Source organism: Varanus komodoensis, unplaced genomic scaffold, assembly GCF_004798865.1.
Source record: "Varanus komodoensis strain SLA01 unplaced genomic scaffold, ASM479886v1 scaffold3, whole genome shotgun sequence".
NCBI classification, from domain to species: Eukaryota; Metazoa; Chordata; class Lepidosauria; order Squamata; family Varanidae; genus Varanus; species Varanus komodoensis.
In genome coordinates this window covers 34114554-34137036 of record NW_025335761.1, presented here as the reverse complement: position 1 = coordinate 34137036, position 22483 = coordinate 34114554, and the positions used below count along the sequence as shown (strand labels likewise).

Sequence of the window (22483 nt, the reverse complement as noted above, 5' to 3'; positions counted from 1 at the left end):
TAACCTTTTTGGAAATGTCTTATTGATTTGTTGAACGTGTGAGGATATTCAATGTTTATTTTGTTTAATGTACTCTCTACAGGAAATGTTAGGACTTACAAAAATGAATGTTGCACAAGTGGGTCGTGGTCCTCAGGTACAGCAGCCACCCCCATCTAACAGGTATCTGTAAAAATGGATAGCAAGTTATGTTTTCAACTTTGAAATATGTTTAAACTTTGGTCTCTCTCCCTGTGCCAATTTGCCACTGGTCATTTTATATTTTTATATTTATTTATATTTTGATTTATATTCTGCCTTTCTCCTACAAAGGGCTCAAGGCAGCTTACATCATTCTCCTCCTCCATCTTATCCCCACAACAACAACCCTGTGAGGTAGGTTGGGCTGAGAGTCTGTGACTGGCCCAAAGTCACCCAGTTGGCTCCATGGTCGAGTGGGGACTAGAACCCGGATCCTCTGAGTCCCAGTCCCGTGCTCTTCACCACCACACCGGCTCATCACTGCTGTTACTGTTGTGGTGGAACCAAATCCAGATCTCAGTTTTTACTAATACTGATGCCATAAGAACCAGCGCCAACTGTTGATAGAGAATGAACTATACAGTTATTCCTACATTTTTTTTTAGCTCTCAAGACTTTCAGGGGATTGGACAGGCTACAAATATAAATGAGTAAAATATTTATGTGTACTATTAAGAGGTACATTTTTAACCTTAAAGTGCTTTTCATGGGGTTGAACACCACAGAATACTTCTGCTATTAAACTTACAGTGCATAGTACAGTGAATTAATTTTTTTAGTAAGTTCTACTTATGAATATCTTGATATGGTTGGATGCGTGCTTGAATAGATATTGGCAGTGTTCTTCTTGGCATTTCGAGTAAATGTACTCAAGTTTACAACTCTGCTAATTTGAGAAGCTATTGAGTGAGTGATAATTCCAAATTTGAGAAATTAAAATTGTAATGAATATTGTGCCTATTTTCTCAAACTTTGAAAAAGGTTTTAAAATGTTTAGTCCCTAATTTAGGCCACTAAAATCAAATTAGTCCATCCAAATGAACTGTAGATGCTTATTGGGTGTGGATGGTTTTAACAAAGAAATGGTATAATATCATTTGAGAAACTTCTCATCATTTGAGGAACTCTGTTTAGCTTACTTTTTTGTTGTCTCCAGATTCTTACAGCCAGTACAGAAAATTGACATGAATCTCACTGATCTTTTGGGGGAATTGCAGCGGGATCCTTGGCCTGTTCCTCAGGGCAAAAGACCTTTACGATCTTCTGGAGTGGCTCTTTCCATAGCTGTAGGATTGTTAGAGGTAACAGTTTCTCTGTTATATTTGTCTGAAAATTCACAGACTTTTTGGCTTGCATAGAATACAGACCTTCCTGGGTTGCTTAAAAGAGTTAAACTGATGTAGGTTTGATTTAAAATGTGAACACTCTGATAGTTGCTAACTCCAATTGTCAAAAAGAAAAAGGAAATGGCTTTTCTGAAGCTTTTTCCATTCACCTATGTTTCTTTGCAGTTGCAGAAAAATTACCATGAATAGCAGATGCGTTTGGTTAGAATTGTCTCAGCATTAATGTTATATGCCATTTACATTGTGAAGACGAATTCTGAATATGATTTCAAATGACATCTTTTATTTCTTGACCTCACAAATGCTTATTATCCCACAGTGTACGTTCCCTAATACTGGTGCCCGTATAATGATGTTTATTGGTGGACCGGCCACCCAGGGCCCTGGAATGGTTGTAGGGGATGAACTTAAGTTGCCTATAAGATCTTGGCATGACATTGAAAAAGACAATGCCAAATATGTTAAAAAGAGTACAAAGGTAAGCACACTTGATATATTTTTTTTAATTCTATAATTCAAATTGTGGTAAATAGGTAAAATGACATTTTCCAACGATTGCCTTTTTTCCAAAGTTAAACATTTAAAAATGTTTAGAACCTACTTACTTCCCTAAAAGTAAATTGATGAATTTTCATTAACTCCAGATTGAGATTAATAGTTTAGAGAAGTGCTAGAGATGATGGAGCTAAGAGGAGGAAGATACAAGCAAATAGAACCCCTGCATATTATATTCCTCCATTTCCCCTTTTCAAACTCATATACTGTTCTGGACCCTCCAGATGTTTATGGGCCAATTCCCATAAACCCTATCAAGCATGGCTAACAGTTAAAAATTCTAGGAAATGTGGCCCAAAACATCTGGGGGACTGTAAGTTGGAGGAACCTTAATATAGGTTAGATCTACTTGTATTATGGGTGGCTGCCCAAAAAGTGTGAATAATAAATAAATAATAAAAATTGGTCAAAATGTGTTTACATTTTGTGTTCCTAGCATTATGAAGCCTTGGCAAATCGTGCTGCCACAACAGGTCATGTTATTGACATCTATGCATGTGCATTAGATCAGACTGGACTTCTGGAGATGAAGTGCTGTCCCAACTACACGGGGTACGTGTTGCCTTTTAAGGTGGTATATGAAATGTTGTATGAAGAAACTGTGTTTTTGTCTGCTTGGAAAAAAGACTTTCAATGAGTCTGTTAAGGAAGCATCCGCCATATTAGGCTGTATCTATCCAGTAATGATATGCTGCTGCCAGAAACAGTTCCTTTAGTGGAACCAGAAGGGGACAATTCCCTCTTCTTTTCCACAGTCCACCATCCCATCCAAATCTGCCCAAAAGCAGATTTGTGGGATGCATGAGGAGTGCAGCTGGCTGGAGAGAGGGAGGATGTCCTGTTCTGTTAGCAAATACCTGGTAGCACAAAGTTGACTACAATCCACAGTGTATGTTCAGTGAACTTACATAAATTTGCCCCATTCTTTGCAAGTGAGAAATTACATTTTCCTCCTCATGGAACTGATAAGAATGCCCATTTTAAATATTCTGCTGGTTTACTTTTGAATCTGTAGGCATTTATACTATTAGTCTTACAGACTAACATTTATACTTGAGGAAGCAGTCTTAAAGTAAGTTTTCCCCTTCAGAATTCATATTAATGATGCTGTACTCAAGGACTATCATGGAATGATGGGGCTAAAAAGTAGCATGAAATGAAGTTCATTCTCTTATCTCTAGACAAGTTTTTCTATTTCCCTCCTCCTCTATCCCACTTCTTCTTCCTTCTCTTTTCTCCTCCTATATTATTTATTTACTTATTTTATACTGATAATTTTATATTTGTAACTCAATGTATTTTTTGTATTTTTGTATTTAATGGTAATTTATTATGTTCTATTGTATTTCAATGTATTTTATTGTGTTGTAAGCCGCCCCGAGGTTTCGGCAAGGGGCGGCATAGAAATGTAATAATAATAATAATAACAACAACAACAACAACAACAACAATAACAATAATAATAATGTGGGGCATAATGTGCAAGACTGATAGGTACACCACGCCAAATTAGATGGCCCCTGATGACACAAGCAAGTAAACCAAGTAAAACAAAAAAAATCGCTTCTTAAATTGTGCAACTGCTAACTAGTCTTGATTTAAGGGGAAAAGAATGTCTTCCCCAGTTACAATGATAGTTTAGACCTGTGCACGGAGTCATTCCAGAAATTCTTTTGGTGTACATTGCTACTTGACATTATGCTTAATTATAGCATTCCATGATGCTACACCTCCCTGTAAGAGCTGGCACTTAAAGTGTGATTCTGCGTTTCCTTACTCAGAAGTAAGTTCCTGCTTAGTTTAATGGCACTAACTCTTGAGTAAATGTACGTAAGATTACAGCATTCTTAGTTCAATCACTGAATAAAATCTAGTTTGTACTTTACATGCTTCTAATGTTTCAAATTACCCACATGCCTTGATAACAATTTTCTGTTTTACAAACATGTTTCTTGCTTATAACTCTCAGTAGTGTGCAGAAGGTAGATTTCAAAATCCTGGAGGTATTTCTGATGATGTCATGATACTGTAGCAATTGAACAGAATGGTGAACAGACTGAAAAGATTAGTTGGTGCTTAACCACTCAGAAAGCTTCAGATATGGGATAGTATGGAAACAAACAAACAATTCTGTATGTGTTTATTCAGAAGTAAAGGTCACTGTTCTCTTAACAGTTAAGTATGTACATGATTACAGGCTACATTTTGTAAAATTTGTTCACTAACTACTACACTAATACAACAGACATGACTTTCTCTGAATTGCATTCATTGGCCTGGATCCTGAGAAGCATTTTGTTCTTCTCTACCACCTTGTTCTAGGTTCAGATGTTACTCTGGATAGTATTTGGAACAGTTAGGTCATTTGGAGGGTAATCAACTCCCTTAGGCCCTTGTGAAACACAAAATTGCATGACAAAAACCCAGTTAGTGAAACAAATCTATTTTAAAAATTACAACAAATAGCATAAGGATACATTAAAATGACAAAATCTGCAAGCTGTCCACTTAGCTAGCTGGTGCCTCTGTCATTTACTTACAGACTAACAATTCCCAGGAAGGATCTCCTGCATCTTTCCTCCTTCAGGAGGTGTCTTCTTGGTTTACAGTGACACAACCCACATGTTCCAACTGCCCTGCCCCTCTTGCTTCTCTCTCCCATAATCTACTACAATGAGCTTCAGCATCCCTCTAAAGGGGTATCTTGCAAAAGCAACATACTATGCTTCATGTATCCACCTTCATACCTGTGCCTTGTTGGCAAGGTTGGTAGATAGTAATGAAGGGAATATTTGGGCTGAGTCACACAAGCCAGGAATTTGCAAAGAGGGTGTAGTTCTGCTGGGTTTTTGGTAATCTCTTCAGCTTTGTGCACTGCATTCTTAACCTATTAAGAAGGACCCACTGAGCCTTGAAAAACTTTTTTGGGAGGGGGATTGAGGGGAGGAAACTCACCTTTGACCTCCTCTTGTTGACATCTCTCAAGATCCAAGTCATTTATGTTTACTGTGGTCTGGTGTGAAATACATGTTTTGTGGGACTCTGCATCAGTTCTGGTGGCCTGTTGTATTACTAGGTTATGTGTGCTCATGAATGAGTGGTATTAAAGAAAAGTCACCTCATACAAACTAATATGGCAGTGTCACCAGAGGAACAATGCTATTTGATTATTTGTGGCTGCTTTTAAATACTGAGTACATATTTGTAGTATCATAAAGAAATACGATGGAATAGCAGGGAGAGGACTTCACAAGAGCCTGTGTTAGCATGGCAAAGTGTGACAAATTAATGAGCAGTCCTGAATTGCAGCATAAATATTCTTTGACGCTTTTGGTATATCAAGTCTCTTGCATTTTTGTCTTCATGTAGGGGTTACATGGTAATGGGAGACTCTTTCAATACATCCTTGTTCAAACAAACCTTTCAGCGTGTGTTTACTAAAGATGTGCAGGGGCAATTCAAGATGGGATTTGGAGGAACCTTAGAAATCAAGGTGAGATTTGGAATTTACTATAAATATTTTTAAAGACCTGGTGTTCTTCAAATCTGGAGGTTCACATTTGAGCTTGCTGGTCAGAGGTAACAGCACGATTGTAAAGTATTATTATTCCTAGCAGTGACTGTTGTGAGCATTTCAGTTTAAACCTTTAGACCGAGGATCTTAGTATTTTACTTTACTGTGAAAATAAGCTCTTGAATTTAGAGTGACTGTGATCCTGCATTCATTGCTTGGCAAAACTGCTATAAATTCCGTCTTTGCTGACTAACTTACACCATAGGTAGCTGGGTCTTTTTTATGTACCTTTGCAGACATTGCTCACCCTCTAGCATGGAACAGTATGCTGATAAGTATATTTAGATTCTACTCACAACACGTATTGAATATTCAACAGAATTTTTCTCTGTTGCTGGAACAGAGACAAGGCTCTATATCATTCCATTCTGCTAGAGAAGCACTAATGCAACAGATCATGAGATCCAGATCTGCTGCCTAAGATGCACAACATCTGTACCAGGGTGCACAAGCTGTGCCCAACATGAGGCCCTCACCACCTGTTGTATGGCCCCTGTGACCCTCTGTTGGCAAATGCTTTCCTTGTCCAGATATGTCTGGATCACTGCTTTTTTGCTGCTGATGGTAGCAGGGAAGCGGCGCTCCTGACTGGATTGCTGGGGCAGTGAGGAAAGGAGGCTTTAGACTTCGCTCTTTCAGTGACCCCAGAACAGCCCCTCAACAATCTTGTGTAGGTTCACTGGGATATTTGCAGAGGTTAAACTCATTCTGGTTCCTAACAGCTTCTCCCCCTTACTGTATGTGTGCGTGCATATGCACATGTATAAATCGCTGTCTGCAGCTGACACCAGCTAAACCCCACAAGGCCAAAGAGGACATATGGAAATGCACTTCAGGAAGCAAAATAATATTGGGGAGAGGTTGTAGCTTAGTGACAGGCAGCCTGTTTTGCATGCAGAAGGCTCCAGATCAGATCTCTTGAGATTCCACTTGAAAGATTCTCACCCTCTCAAACCAGTACCAGGCAGAAGCAGCAATACAGGGCTGAGTGGGCTGATAGCCTGTGTCAGTATAATTCATGACTTTGTATAGCAGCTTCATATGTTCACATCTCTAGAACTTTATGGCTGGTAGGGAGGTATTTGTTCAAATCCTTAGGTTCATCAATGATCTAGTGGCCCACTGCTAATATTTAACCAGATTATTTTATTCTGATGATTGTTTCTATCAATCTGGTATGTAGTTTTGATTTTGAATGCTGCCCGTGAGTATTCACCTAAAAGGTGAAGCATGATTTCTGTAAATAAATAAATAATAAGGTTAACTTTGTAAAAGAGAAGGAACACCTTCAGTCTCCCCCCACCCCCGCAGCACAGTCTATCACAAACAGTAGGAAAACCTGGTTGTGCAGGAAGTGCTTTTACTGCAAGAAATGCATTTAATAAGGAATACACTAGCGATTTATGGCAGATCTAGTGCGTTATTTAAGGATATACTTCCCTACACATTTTCCAGTCCCACTGATATAAAGAGGGGTTAGTGCTGATTAAACATGTGTAGAATTGCACTGCATGGGTCCTAGTGATGGCACAAAGATACAGTTGTTGGCCATGCTAGGGACAACTTCTGAGATGTAGCAATATTAAGGGACCTTGTGGTTAGGGGCTGGGGAAAGGTTGGAGAAAAGCATGCAACCAACTGCCCAGGAGTATCCTAAATCTGTTTTGCATTTTTTAAAAGCCAGCTGATTCTGCTTCATTCTGAATAGAATACCTGTTTGTCTTCATTTTTCCAAGATACTCTTAGTGTTTCTGTTACTAGTAAAGCAGGTGTGTTGACTGATAAACTATAAGAGTGTACCACATTCTGCAGGAAAATACAAAAGATAATATTTTTTTGTTTTGCCCTGTAATCTGTCTAGACATCAAGAGAAATAAAGATATCTGGAGCTATTGGACCATGTGTATCTCTCAATTCCAAAGGACCTTGTGTATCAGAAAATGTAAGTTGATTAACCTGCAGATTACTTAGATTTTACTGCTTGATCATAAACCTGTTCCTTCACCACTTTCCACCCATGAAATGCTATGGGAATGATGCCATTGGTCATATGACTGGAATAATTTGACCCTGTTAAAATCTTGTATAAAGTTTATTAGCAATATGTTGCCATTTTTAAATATACAATTTTAAAAATAATTTGTGATCTTTGTACTTCAGACTGTCTTACCAATGAATTATGGAAATGTTGGCAGGCTGGCTTACTGTTATTGTCTTGCGGCTGGGAGGCTGGTGACCAGTCTGACTAATGGGGTGGAGGGCAGGTCAGCAGAGGTGGAACCAAGGGGTTATGAGTAGGAGAGCAGCCCTTGAATCCCCAACAGTGGGCAACCAGTATCACAGGGAGGGAGAACGAAGACCCAAAACCTGAAAGAGAAGTCGGAGAAGGTACTTCTTTGCACCCACATTGTCTTGTTCCAACAATATATTCCATTCCACAGAGAATCGAGTGACCTTAAGGTGATGGGTGCACACAGTCATAATAACAATGATAGTTAAAATATATAATATTCTCACAGCCACACATAACATCAGCCTCTGGAATAAAGGAACCAGTTCTGAAAGCATTCCCAAAATCCATGCCTTTGTATATCCATAGCAGAAACACTTCGTAAAACATACTGAAACTTTGATTACACAAACATGCATGGAAAGGCACCCGCCTCATTCATATGGACAAATCGTAGAGGATAAACTGCCTAGGGTATGCATACATACACACACAGATTAAATAATGTCATATCAGTAATGGAATTAGAGCTTCAGCTGCTCTCACCTCTGTGAAGAGAGGCTGAAGCAACATGCTGGATCCTGGGTGCCTCATCTTTACCCAGAATGCCTGTTCCCTTGCAGAGGTTATCTCTGATTGGACAACTCAGCCTATTTTTTCTTTTCCCCTCTTAATGATGGGTGCTAGTACTGCCTGATGCTAGGTGGCATTCATGCATGTATGGGAGTTCACACACATGCAGTTCAGAATCTGAAGCTGTTGTGTTGCCAGGAGCAACAGTGTGGTAATGTAGCAGCAGCAGTGACCAGGTGTCTAGAGAAGCCTCTGGAGGCTTGGTTGTTTTTAAAGGCATAGCAGGTCGGGAATGGTGGAGTTAATGGTGGTGCAGTGCCCAGTGCAACCTCTCCTTGGGGTTGCTGCTGTGTTTAGTCCTTCTGTGTCTTGCATAAACAACCCCTAGTTCCTGCTATTTTCTAACTGGTTAGTCTGTGACTAAGCATTACTGTGCATTGTATCATAGCAATTGCACTAAACCCCTATTATATTATCCAGGAAGTGTGTTTGACCATACTTCTGGCATCTATGGGTACAGTCACGCTGTCCTGACATGATTTGCTTTCTGGCCCAAGTGCCAGGTAGGACTTACACCCTGGAGGATGAGCAAGATAAAAGGTTTTGCTGCATGTGGGCTTTTCCAGTTAGGGAAGCCCCTCCCTCACACAGTGCAGCTGAGCCAGACTACTCCTGCCTCTCCTGTTTTTGTGTGCTCTGCCTCTTTCCCCTGTTACGGGAAAGGGATGGGGGCAGGTTAAACTGAAGTGGTCTTGTCAATGTTTGGGGAGAATGGTCACTCTTCCTGGCATGAGTGACTCCCAGCATTGGCTGCTCCTTGTTCCAGCTGTTCTCTCCAGTCTTAGGCTGGAGTTAGCTGTGGGGATTATGGGCATGGGAACATGGCTGCGTTCCTTGGTATGGGTGCATCCCCATGCTGCTGCTGCTTATTCTTTTGCTGCTGTCTTTGATCTGAGATTGGCGATAATAGTGGAGGTTCTGCTGCTCAGGTGCGCCAGCAAGGGAGTCTTCTCTGTTACTTAAAATCAGAGTTAACAAAGCAGTGGGGGTCTCGAAAGGGCTTGTTCCGGGATCCCCAAGCGGCTGTGCAGGAAAGATGGGAGTATGCCAGAGTTTCTATGCCCCTGTAATATAGGCACACATATGTTGCATATAAATTCTAAAGTTGTGAAGAGTAAGAAGCTCTAGAGGATAAAATTAGGATAAGCACCTAGAGTTTGGGCTTTTGATTCATACTCTTAGGGTGCCTCTTGGCTTCAACACCAGTGTAGTCTTGCCCCATTCATTCTGCTTTTCTTGAGATGTGTGCTAGTAAATCTTGGCAGCATAGGAAACCCCTTCATGCATTTTATGAACTGATCTCTTTACTAATCCAAGCTATATTAGTTGTTTTTAGTCTTTAAAGTGCTTCAGAAATCTGTTGCCTTTTCTGTCGCAGATCCATGGTGCAATTGTAGGTGTTCTTACTTGGGGCTGGTTTCAGAATAAACATATATTGGATCAAGTTGTAACACAGCTAATCTCATGGAATCTTTATAGGACTTCTTGTCTTACAGGATTTTAACGACGAAATCTTCACTAGTTTCTGTTTTTACTGTTTTGAAGTTACTCATCTGTAGTTGTAGCCGATTGTGTTGTTTCAGTAGAGAGAGCAATGGAGAATCTATAACAGATATATAACTTTGTTTTATCTAAATAACTGCCTTAGGGATTTAATGGTCCACAACAACTGTATTAGTGTGTAGTAAGCTATATTCTTTATTGAAGCATCATTTGCAATCTTATTACAGGAGATAGGAACAGGAGGTACATGTCAGTGGAAGATTTGTGGACTCAGCCCCACAACAACTCTAGCGTTGTACTTTGAGGTGGTTAATCAGGTAAGAGAAAAAAAATGTAAGAGCATGCTTTAAGCAGGGAAAATATAACCACCTGGTGTTTTCTCAACTTTAAGAACTTCTATATTTTGCTGCCATTGCATGTGAAGATAGATAATGGTCAGTTACAATGCCTTGGCTTGTTTCATGAGCATTGTTATGAGAATACAACTGTGACAGATATCAGAAGACTTAGAAATGTGTTCAGCTGTGATTTTCATGCCACACTTTCCAGTGTTGTATTTTTTAATTTGTACATTATTAATAAATTGTTCATGAGAGAAGAACTGGCACATCTTGAATTTACAGAAAGATAGGGTAATTGTGCTATTTTCAGTATCATTATACCATTAATTTGTCATTGTTTCAAAGCATTTATATCCTTAAATAAATCTAATAACAATTTATGAAGAATGCAATGCTATGTTTTGACTTTTAGCGCATTGCAAAAAAGGGATGCCCCGAAGGATTGCTTCACTTTTTTTAGCCTGACTGGGAACTTCTCAAGAGTAACTGTACATATAAATCAATATTAAAATTAGATTTAAAGGAAGCGATGCTTGAGTCTATAAATGTGTTTTCTTCAACGGGTTCGGTGAATGAAGTGGTCATGCTGAATTATTTGAGGGGGAAAAATCAAATTATAGTGTTCCTCTGCTGAATTATGAGTTGTAATGTAGTATGCCATACCTGAAGACACCATGCAGCAGTCCAGGAAGACCCTGGTTTATCTCATCTGTGCTTTATAGTCAGTGGGTGTCCTTCGATAAGCCAGCAAAGCGCCACCCCCCCCCATCACTCAAATGAGGAAGATAATACTTTTTTACATTACAGGGCTGTTGAAGATCATTTAGTGAAGCACTTTGGCTCTCTAAGTTGCTGTATAAAAGTTAGATCTTACTATTGTGTCCCACCTACTCTAGGGTAGGGTGTGACGCTGATTTGTACCTGGCTTGATTTCAGCTTTTTAAATTTGAATTATTTTTTCCATTAAAGTACTCTGGGCCGGGAAAGTTTGGATTAAACTATAGATAAAGAATGGGAAATAACTGTGCTACATTTTCCATATACTGTCTGAACTACATTTTTCAAATATACTGGTCTATAAGGTGACTTGTGTATAAGAGAGGTCATTATTTTGGACTGTTTTTCTAGTGTTTATCATATGTCAGGCATATAAGATGACCCCTGATTTTTGCTTTGCTATTTTCAGTTTCAAATGTTGTCTTTTATGCTGGTAAATATGGTAACAGACATTATTATATTTATAAAATAGTAAATTTAATAAATTGATACATTTATTAAAGTAGTTTCTGGCAGAAAAATCCTAATTTTAGAAAAGATTGTGGTATTGATGGGGATCCTAGCATGGTGTTCATACTATTTAATATTCTTGTGGTATTATTTCATTTAATCAGTTTGTTTTCTCTCTTCAAAACAGCACAATGCTCCCATTCCACAGGGTGGACGGGGTGCCATCCAGTTTGTGACTCAGTATCAGCATTCAAGTGGACAGAGACGTATTAGAGTAACCACTATTGCCCGGAAGTAAGCCTTTATGTCTGATATGTCAGTCTAGAAATCTATGTGATATTTGTGTTAAGTAACAGCATTGCACTGAGAATAAACACTTTTGGTTTTATCCAGTGGTGTCATTGCACTAGTGGTAAGCACTCCTGCTTTCCTAGGGTGGGTCACTTTGTTTTTGCCAATTTCCCCTAACTGTTGAAGCCTATTATGCCCCTAAAAAGCTCTTTTTGCTGATTGGGAATCCCCCTAGAATACAACCAGAGAAAATGCAGAGGAATGGAGCAAGCAGTCTGATGCCCTTTCTTGTGTGAGCTAGTGCAATGCCACTACTGAATCCAGCCCTTTAGGTTTTGCTGGGACTGGAAAGCTTCCAAAAAGCAGGGGTAGGCCCTTCATGCAGCACTCTGAATTAATTAATCGATTTGAATACCATTTTACCATTGAAATATCATGGCAAACTGTTCTGTAGCACTATAGAATGTTGCAAGGGTTAAATTTAGCTTGTTTGCAACCAAGTTAAATTTGACCATTTTAGTGGTCTGCAGTACTAACAGTCATTTTTTTCAACCTTCCCCCAGCCCTTTTATTTTTCCTTTAATGGTATAGTGTGAGACCCCACTGGTGTGTGCACCTGTGTGTCAGGAGCCACATTCCTGTGTGGCATGTTGCCATGCTTGAATTTGAGAAATATTGCTTGCATATTGAGCCAAGCAATGTATTATGTGAAATGCATAATCATATTTCACATGTCTGATATTTTAAAATAGCTGTGGGGTGTGTGGGGTGCTGTGGAATGCAGTAACTCACTTTCCTTCCTTTGGGGAAGCATTAGTTGATCATGATTCTGTAAGGCCTCTTTTGGAATAATGTTCAAATTGGATTTAAGCTATTTTTTATAATTGCTGTAGAATGCATTTTCTGTATACTTTGTGGTGTTTTGTTTTGACATTTCAAGCCTTAGGGAAGCAACAATGGATTAGAACTGTCCATTGTTAAACTGTTGTGTATCTGCTCCTTTCTGGCCAATTGTGTGGCAAACTAATTGCTTTTCTTTTGCAGTTGGGCAGATGCTCAGACACAGATTCAAAACATTGCTGCTTCTTTCGACCAGGAGGCAGCTGCCATTCTTATGGCCAGGCTAGCAGTATACAGGGCTGAGACAGAGGAAGGACCTGATGTTCTTAGGTGGCTGGACAGACAGCTTATCAGATTGGTAAGTCATTAGAAATGCTTTAAATCTGTTTCTTTTCTAGGCTTCAGTTGGTTCAGTGTTGTTATATCCCCTGCAATTGTACTTGGGTTCTCTGATGCTTTCCTTATCGGTGGGGAACGGGAGGAATAACAGAACTAGACAATGTCATGCCTAAATGTATGCAGTGTCTTAGTGACCTTGTACACCGAGCCCCTTTTCTCATGATCACAGTATTTCAGCAGTTCCCTGGGAAAGCCTCTTCAAAAAGTCAGTGGATTTGCTGGAGCTTTCTGTGGTAGCACTGTTAGGAGTTCATGTCTGAAGTAGAAATTGAGATAGTCTTGCTAATATCTAGAAGCTCTTATAGGCACTCCGTAGGTTGGAATGAAACTTTCAGTGAGGGAACTGCTACTCACAGGCAGATTTCTCCCAGGACCTCTCATAGAAAGTGATCCTACTAGCTTTCTCTTTCTAAGTTGTCACTCAAAATCTCCCGTGGACTAGGACCAATGAAAATGTTATTTCCAATGCAAATGGGCCCAGGGAATCTAATCTGGATCAAATCCCTGTACTCCTAAACAAGCAAATATATATTTATGAAAATGTCACAATAGTATCAGAAATATCACACTGAAAATGTAGATTTTTTTTATTTAACAGTGTCAGAAATTTGGAGATTATCACAAAGATGATCCAAGCTCCTTCAGATTTTCAGAAACCTTCTCCCTTTACCCACAGGTGAGTAGTATTTTATTTATTTATAAAATTTGTATGCCGTCCAATTACTAATGTCTCTGGACGGCTAACAGCATAAATAAATTGACAACCTACTCTGGCTGCAAGTTAATAAAATACAATAATAAAATTCAATATTAAAACATATTAAAATATTGATTAAATAAAAAGGTCTTAACCTGGCACTGAAAAGCATATAATGACAGTGCCAGGCGGACCTCTCTGGGGAGCGCATTCCATATTTGGGGAGCCACCACAGAGAAGGCCCTCCTCTGGGTACTCTGTCTCCTAACATCTTTCACAGAGGGTTCCCAGAGGAGGGCTTCTGTTGCTGATCTCAGGGGGCGGAGGGCAAATAGGGAAAAAGGTGTTCCTTTAGGTATCCTGGTCCCAAGCTGTTTAGGGCTTTATAGGTAATAACTAGCACCTTGAATTGAGCCCGAACTTCGATGGGAAGCCAATGGAGCTGATAGAGGACTGAGATTATATGAGAATAACGCCCAGTCCCCAAAAGCATCCTGGCAGCTCTATTTTGAACCATCTGAAGTATCTGGAGTGTCTTCAAGGGCAGCCCCACATAAAGCGTGAATTGAATTGAAGGAATTGAAATAGGGAACATTTTATATTAAGTATTCTGTAAGTTTAATTTTAATCCTTGTTTTATTGTAATATGACTTGAGTTTCCTTGATGGAAAGAAGAATGGGATAGAAGTTTGTAAACATGCAAACTAATATACTCAGATTTATGAGGCTAAATGACATAACAAATTGCATGATCTTTCTCAGCTTATCCTTTTAATGGATATCCTTTTCAGGTTTCAAGCTGTGTGTTTTTAAAGTATAGATGCCATTTTTGTTCTGTGCCAGTGCAGAGGAAGCCAGAATATGCTTGGTGTTGCTTCACAACTAGTGCAGGTTGCCTTTGTCTTTTTTCAAGGTCTGGCATTTTAAAAAAGGGTGCTTACAGTTTAATAGTTTATTTTATGCATTTTCATCTCTATATTGCAATGACTGGGTTCACAAGACCCAGCAATCCATCATGGGTAAATTGCTGTAGTGGATTGTTGTGTTATATTAACCTGGGCCAATTCCTACAGAGTGTTCTAGGGGTTGTTGGACCCACAATGGGTTTTTAGTATAAATATATATTGGCATGGTGACCCACATCTTTGAGATATAGTTTTGGATCTAGATGTAAACATATGAAAGCTGTTCTTGTAGAAATAGAATTCCCCTCTGTTTTTTCATAACAATCTTTTCAGTGCTTGCTTCCCCCATGCAACAGAAAGATTAGAAGGCCTTGCTGAGTGGAGTAGACCAGGGTAGGCAGAAGGTAGGTTTCCAGATACTTTGGACTCTCAGATGGCTCTGCCATTTTGGCCGATAGTCAAGAAAGTGCTGTTAGTTGAAATCCAGCAATATCTGAAGTCTGAATCAACTATTTGTCCACCAGTAGGGTAGACTGTGTTGTGAGACCCTGAGGGGACAAGTGGGATTGCTAAAATTGTGTAGAGGACCTTTGGTGAACAAAGCTAGGAGGACTATTTTGGGGGAAAGGGAACAAAACGTAATGTTTGTGCCCAAAAGCCCACTGGGGATTTATTTATTTATTTTGGTGGGCAGGAGGTGGGGAATGGTCACAGCTGTGCACAGAAATATCTCTGAGGAATAGCTGCAAAAGTTAACTTACAAAATAAGATTTTAAGAATTAGACTAGAATGGCAAAATAGATCTCTCATTAAATACATCTCTTGAAAATGGTTGTAAAATGTCTTAGAAGATTGTTTTATTGAGCTCTAAAAGTTCAAAGGTGCCATAGTGTATAAGGATCAACTTTATGACTGTAAGATGCTTTGTATATTGAGTCATAGTGATTTATAATTAACTATACTTGGGATAGCTTAATCTGAATGTGGATTATCATATCAAATTCATGCCAATGAAAAAAGCACAATTTTAAAGCAGAAAACAGCTTTTTAAAAGAAAAAGTGTCCTTCAGAAAATATGCTAGTGAATACTGACATATTTATTTGAATTGGATGCTTAATAGTAGGTATATAGATGTTTAACTTGTCAAAAACAGTTGTTTCCTCAGAGGTGTTGGACTTGCTTTGTTTTGCAGTTTATGTTCCATTTAAGAAGATCCCCTTTCTTGCAAGTGTTCAACAACAGTCCTGATGAAAGTTCCTATTATCGCCATAACTTCATGCGCCAAGATCTGACTCAGTCACTTATAATGATTCAGCCAATCCTCTACGCCTATTCTTTCAATGGACCCCCAGAGGTATGGCAATGAAGAAAGACAGTGAATGATTTTGCATATTCTTGTTCTGCTTGTACCTTGTTCTGTCACAAGGGCTTTATGTCAGCTGGTGGCATATGTTAAACACGTAACCAAAACCCCTAAAGCACAGACTGTAAAACAATCTCACATGTGTTCAGTTCAAACAAATACCAGCCCAAGCATTTTTATTGTTGATTCCAGAAGTTAGTCAGATTTGGGCTCTTGGCCCTTCAAATAGGGCAGTGGCTTTTTGCATCAGCAGAGCTCCCACTGGACCAAGATTCCTCCACCCAGTTTTAATTCATCCTCCCACCACATTACAACATCACAAAAAGAACTCCCAGTTCTTTTGGGTTTTTGGGTTTACCAGGGGGCTAGCAGCAGGATAAGGCAAAAGAAGGATCATCTGTACGGGCTTTCCTCTTAGAGAGCTATTAGATACAACTTCTATATCAAAAGTGAAGCCATTTGAGAAAGATGAAAAGGGAAAGGCAAATAAAAGAGGAAAATACTTGTGCACTTTTTTTCATAATTGTTTTCTAGAATATAATTTAAGTTTTGAAGCAGCATTCTCAATTCAAACTGAGAATGCAGGCTTATAGGCAAGGATCTACAACTTTGGGTTGACCTTAGCGGCTAAAACAAAAACTGTAACTTTCAGCACCTCCACCTGTCAGATGTCTTCCTTATCATTTGGAAAGGAATGTGTATTTATGTGGGTCATGGTGAGGAAGAGGGTGCTTCTGTCTGAAGCCTCAGGGGTTGCTTTCAGACACCAGTATGCAATGCTTCCGTCATCTGTCCTTTTTGTTCCAAAGTAGAATTCTGCTTCAGTTCCATGTGCCTTCACCATGCAGCTGCCAAACAGTTCTCAGCCAGCACTGGAATGGGAGATGGTGGAGATAATCACACAATTGTTCAGACCATCCCATGCACCTTTGCAGCTTTGTGGTTGGGAGTAACCTGGCATGCCATAAGCTCTATGGCTAGCCTGTTTATTGAAGCTTGTCTGTAGGGGTCACATTTGAGCTGCAGTACAGGAAAATTTGACTCCTATTCTTTTCTAAATGGTAGATTATTTCCTATAGTACCAGGCACATCCGAGTCTTTAAAAAATAATTGGATCTTTTCATTCTGCATATGAAGTTAAGACGCTATTCTTCCTTTATGTTAGCCTGTTCTTTTGGACAGCAGCAGTATTTTGCCTGATCGCATTCTTCTCATGGATACATTTTTCCAGATCCTTATTTATCATGGAGAGGTAAGATCAAGTCACTTTTGTTTCTCTATTGTAGTCTTTATACATATCTATTGAGAATAATGGCCAAACTCCAAATACCTACAAATAGCACTATACGAGAGACTAAGTTGTATGCAGTTTTATGAGAAGTTTGTCTTCCTACAGTTACTTATGCAATATGGGGGCTCAGAAGACCAACTGTATGCATAGTACTCCTTACAAAACCTTTTCAGATAGTGGTCAGGGTGTTTATCTTGAAAATCTGTTGGGGCCTTCACTGCACATCATGAGTGGGCAACCTCTGTTATGTTAAGGGCTACAGGCCTACAGTCTCTGTCAGTGTCTGCATGGTGACAGTAAGTGAGGCTGAAGCCAACACAGAACCAAAAATAGATAGGGTTGTAGCCCTCTTCCTTTCTCTTCCTCCCTGCCTTGCAGGCTAATGGGGAAGGGACAGACCTCTCTTACCAGAGGGCTGATGCTTTCAGAAGGCTTTTGAATTAGGTTGAAGACTACATGAAATTTGGACTAGGGCCACAGGTTGTCTACCTGTGCTGAACATTGATACTCTGTGGAAGTGCTTATATGCATGAACCTTATAAAATGAGGGCCCAATAGATTGCTACCTGATGATGGTTGTGGAGGAAATGGCTGGTGTCAGTAAACACATTCTTGAACCATTTTAACTTACTTGAGTTAACACATATAGTTCTAAATATACAATTCTATGACTATGTACTATTCCATAATTCCACAAAAGACACTGGAACTATGCATGATGCATAATGGAAAAGAGGTGCATTGAACACTGAGACCAAATAGAACTATTGCTTGAAATGTATGAAAATATTGTGTGCTATTCAGGAGAAAATGGAATTTTGTAATTGATGACATGTAATTACAGTAGTGTAACTGATGGTAAATCACTGCTGAAAGTTTCAATGAGTGCCTGACTCACTGAAATGTCTCATAGTTTTGCACTAAAAGCCTATTCTGTAAAGTGTGTTGCTTGAATGAATGAAATGGTGTGTTTTAAATTATTGCTATATAGACCATAGCTCAATGGCGCAAATCAGGCTATCAGGACATGCCAGAATATGAAAACTTCCGTCACTTGCTCCAGGCTCCATCAGATGATGCACAAGAAATTCTTCATTCCAGGTTCCCAATGCCACGGTACATTGATACAGAGCATGGAGGTAGCCAGGTAAATTACTGTTGCTTCGGTTTATGTAGCCATGTTGATAAATGCAGAAGGCTACAGCAGTAGCTGGCCCTGCAGGGATAAGCACTTATTTCATGTAATGGAAAGGGGTATGGATTATGACTAAACATCTGGCATGCTAGTAAATGTGCACCCCTGTGGGTATAATTTTAAGCTGCCTTAATATGTTCTTGGATCCAAACTGCTCACTCTTTTCTGGTGTGCTTCCCATTGCCCTGTCTGCAAAGGCTGCCAGTCCAGTGTACTGTACACTCAGTCATGTTTCCCAGACTGCTGCACTTGCTTGAGATGTTGCTTGGGATGCACTTGCTTGGGATGTTGAATAGTAACACTGCAACTTAGCAAGCTGTTCAGCTGTTAAATTACAGTAGTAGTACATATGAACTTATGAGTAAGATATATTCACATATATCCCTTGTTCTTTGGTATTAAAGGAACATGGGTAAAGATGTCACGTATGGTAACACAATTATGTGGCCTTTTTTTTTCTTTAGTAGATTTACAGTCAGAGTAAAAAGCTTCATAAAATGGATTACAATTTGCCTTAAAATACAAAGTATCCAATAAAAACATGAAAATAATGTTAAATGAGTAAACGCATGTCATTAAAATAAAACAGCGAAAGATTCTCTGGTTTATAACATTTATGATTTTATTTTATTGTACAACTTTGGATATTGATATGCCACCCCTTTGAGCTGGCAACATTAGTTTGCTTTGATAATTACAATGGTGGTGTACTGTAATTGGGACTCAAGGATTTTCTTGCATGAACATACTACCAGTCTCATAGAGGTAGGTGGTGTGATCAGCACAGAAGGTTCAGTTCAGAAATATATTGTGGTACATATTCAGTAATTCATGTTTTTCTGCAGGGGAGAAGGTATAATCTTCATATGTTGACCGGAAACACTGACATAGAGAAATTTTAGCCACATTTGGACAGTATTTACATTCGCTGCCCACATACCATGGGAACTGAGCACCAGTGCACCCAGGGCAACAGGAAACAAGCCCAAACGCTCGTTTTTGGAACAGAACATCTCAGTGGAGCTTGCAGAAGGGAACTCTGCTCACCTGTCCTGGAAGCAAGTGTTTGGGTTCATTTCTGGGATTATTTTAGGCAATACTAGTTTCCTGTTTGTTGGCAGTCAGTCCTGCTAGCGTAGCATAATCAATTGAAGTTCATAGGCAGTGTTGTTGACTGCTGTTCACTTAGTATTTTCATTTTTTTCAAGCTTAATAAAATGTAAGCTTTGAAAAATAAAAGTTGGCGTTCCTCGCCTGCAGGCTACTTAACAGGTACCTCATGTGAGCCTGCACTTGCCAGGTTGTATGAAGATCATCCTTTTCATGTTGTGATGTAAATGGTGATTTTAATAATTGCTTATTAAATAATCTTTTATGTTTTGTTTTGTTTAAAGGCCCGTTTTCTGCTTTCTAAAGTAAATCCTTCTCAGACACATAATAATATGTATGCCTGGGGACAGGTAAGCTTCAATAGGATTAACCCAAACAAAATTGTATGATAAACTCTACTTTTATAGCTTACTATCTAGATAACCCTCGGTGATAAATATTTTTCATGCATAGTCTGGAAATATTGGGGTTTCCTTTTATGAGATTTTTGATATGTGCAGAGCCTTTCAGCTACTTAAAATATGCAAATATGGAAATGTTCTGTAGCAAACAGTTATACTGTATTAAAAGTAGTAGGCTATCATCTTTGTCAATGTAACTAAAATAATGGAGACAACCAAAAGCTTAAATGATGATCTAGTTTGTATGATCGAAGTAAGTCACAGTGGCTTATTTAAATCATGGTACATTCTGGATGTGTGTGTGTGTGGGGGGGGGAGGGATTTTTGTAAATGTCATCTAAATATTGACTTGTTGTTCCATCCAAACCTGGGCAGATGGAGAGGGAAACAACCTTCAATAACCCATGGGCTTATTGCAGTGTGGTTATTGGAAGGTTATTTTGCTTTTGTGAACTGGCACATTGTGTGGAATTCATTGCATCAGGATATTCTGATGACCTCTTCCATAAAGCAGGATTACATGAATTCATGGAGGACACATGGATGTTAACCAGGCCATAGTTCAGACTGCATTCTAAAGGTCCAATCCTGGCATTGCCAAATGCACTTAGAGACTCCTGTGTGAATCCCTGGAGAACCTTTTCTAGTCAGTGTAGATTGTGCTGAACTAAATGAACCAATGACTTTATGTGATATGCAGCCCTTCCCATGTTTCAGGTAAAGCTGGTATCCACTTCTCTATAAGTTGCATACATCTGGAGACAAATAGGTGATAGTTGTGCCCATCATAACTTGATTGTTATGATGGTGCGTTTTACTGGCTACCGTATTAACCGTGCTGCCACTACAATGGATATTTGGTCTAATATAGCTGCCTGCAGTCTTGGAAAGGAAACTGTGGAAGTATAATGGTTACTTTTCATCAGTTAAACTTGCCATTGAATAACTTTCATTTTCATAATGCATGTTATCATGTGGGATTTTGGCTTTTCTTAATCAATGTATATGATACAGTGTTTTCTAAATGTTTCCTTCTCTTCCAGGAATCTGGAGCACCCATTCTTACAGATGATGTCAGTCTGCAAGTTTTCATGGACCATTTGAAGAAACTTGCAGTATCAAGTGCTGCCTAAAAGGGTGTGGAGTGGTACAGATGTTGACTGGCTGAAACAACATTTCAGCTTTATTTTCCTGTTTATGTAATTGCAAAATGAATGCTCTGATATGCTCAAGCTGCCTAACAACTTCATAAAGCACTGTAGTTTTCAAGAGAGAGCATTTATTATCAAAGGCCTAAGTACAAACAACTGTTTTGAAAAGTAAATTAAATTGGGATACAGTTAGAGAAAAGTCCTTTTGGTTGCCACAATTATATTGTAATTTGTCTTAGTCCATTGATTATGCTTTTGTACTATCTAATGTGGAATACTTTATTCTGGTGTGCACTACAATGATGGAGTAAACATTGTAAAGATGGTCCATTGTCAGCTTTGGGCTTTCACAATTTGCCTTGTGGCATATTCATGTTTATTCTTTTTGGCTAGAAATGAACAAAGAAACTGACTTTGAAATGCTATAAATGCAACTTTTTCAAATCTAAAAATATTTATTTTCTTCAATCAGCTGTACATGAATGGTTTAATAAGTGTTTTTGTTTTGGTTTTTGGTAGGAAATCCTTTCTATCTTTTCTAATAGAAGATGCAAAAATTGCAAGAAATTTGTCAATTGTCATCCAAAGCTTCCATTTTGATAATACTCTGATCATCTCTTGCAAAATGTGAAACTGCTACTGTTGGTTGAAACACTATCCAATCTGAGCACTGCAAAAAAGTAACTCTACACCTGTCACCATCTTCTAGACAGGGAACAATACTTGTATAATATCATGAACAAAAACATGTTGCTGTCTATTTCCACAAGTAAAGTATGCCTTTTAGTATAGCCATATAATGTTGTGGCATTGTGTGGTGCTTGTGTTATTCTCTGCTTCTGTTTTGTTATGAATTATGCAGGTTGCAATTCTTGTTAAAACAGTGTTATACAGTACATACCATAATTGTAATAAATCTGGTAATACTCAGTTTTAGATTTGGTTCCTTGAAAACAAATATATTTGCCTTTAATAATAAAGTTTTTATGTATGAACATATTATTGCATTGCTAAAACTGTTTTTATACCAAGTGATTTTGATAGCTAATATTTAGGAAATGAAGTGATTATTAAATAGAAACCCATTCTGTAACCTCCTAAAAGGTCTCTACTATCAAAATTCACAAGCAAAGAGGAAGCAGCTTCTGACTAGTGTAAACTGCAGCATGAAGTTCCAAAACTCTTGAAAATTTCTTGATTTAGCCCTTGAGATGAATCTCAACTTTAGAATGCCAAAAAAAAAACAAAAAAAAAAAAAACAAGTTTCTTACCTAGCATCTTTGATTGTGGAAATGACAGGTCTGTTTTCTGCACATACACATTTGCCTGTACCTCAAAGAATGTACCCAACTTGTGCTGCCTTGAATCTATAGATTCCTTATATGAATTTAAACGTTCCCCACCCTGAT

The 22483-nt window shown here is 38.8% G+C and overlaps 1 protein-coding gene across 1 annotated transcript in view; it reads left to right on the top strand.

Annotated features, from left to right (window-relative positions):
* The window catches only part of SEC23A (SEC23 homolog A, COPII coat complex component), a 35021-nt gene extending 12945 nt beyond the window's left edge, over positions 1 to 22076 (top strand). The window contains exons 6-20 of the mRNA XM_044436147.1: positions 83 to 162; positions 1178 to 1322; positions 1687 to 1845; positions 2359 to 2474; positions 5292 to 5415; positions 7358 to 7438; positions 10090 to 10179; positions 11618 to 11724; positions 12766 to 12919; positions 13559 to 13636; positions 15756 to 15917; positions 17092 to 17178; positions 18209 to 18364; positions 19807 to 19872; positions 20967 to 22076. Coding sequence (XP_044292082.1) covers positions 83 to 162; positions 1178 to 1322; positions 1687 to 1845; positions 2359 to 2474; positions 5292 to 5415; positions 7358 to 7438; positions 10090 to 10179; positions 11618 to 11724; positions 12766 to 12919; positions 13559 to 13636; positions 15756 to 15917; positions 17092 to 17178; positions 18209 to 18364; positions 19807 to 19872; positions 20967 to 21056 — 1695 coding nt within the window. The 3' untranslated portion in view covers positions 21057 to 22076. The remainder of the gene's footprint in view (positions 1 to 82; positions 163 to 1177; positions 1323 to 1686; positions 1846 to 2358; positions 2475 to 5291; positions 5416 to 7357; positions 7439 to 10089; positions 10180 to 11617; positions 11725 to 12765; positions 12920 to 13558; positions 13637 to 15755; positions 15918 to 17091; positions 17179 to 18208; positions 18365 to 19806; positions 19873 to 20966) is intronic.
* Positions 22077 to 22483: the final 407 nt, after the last annotated feature.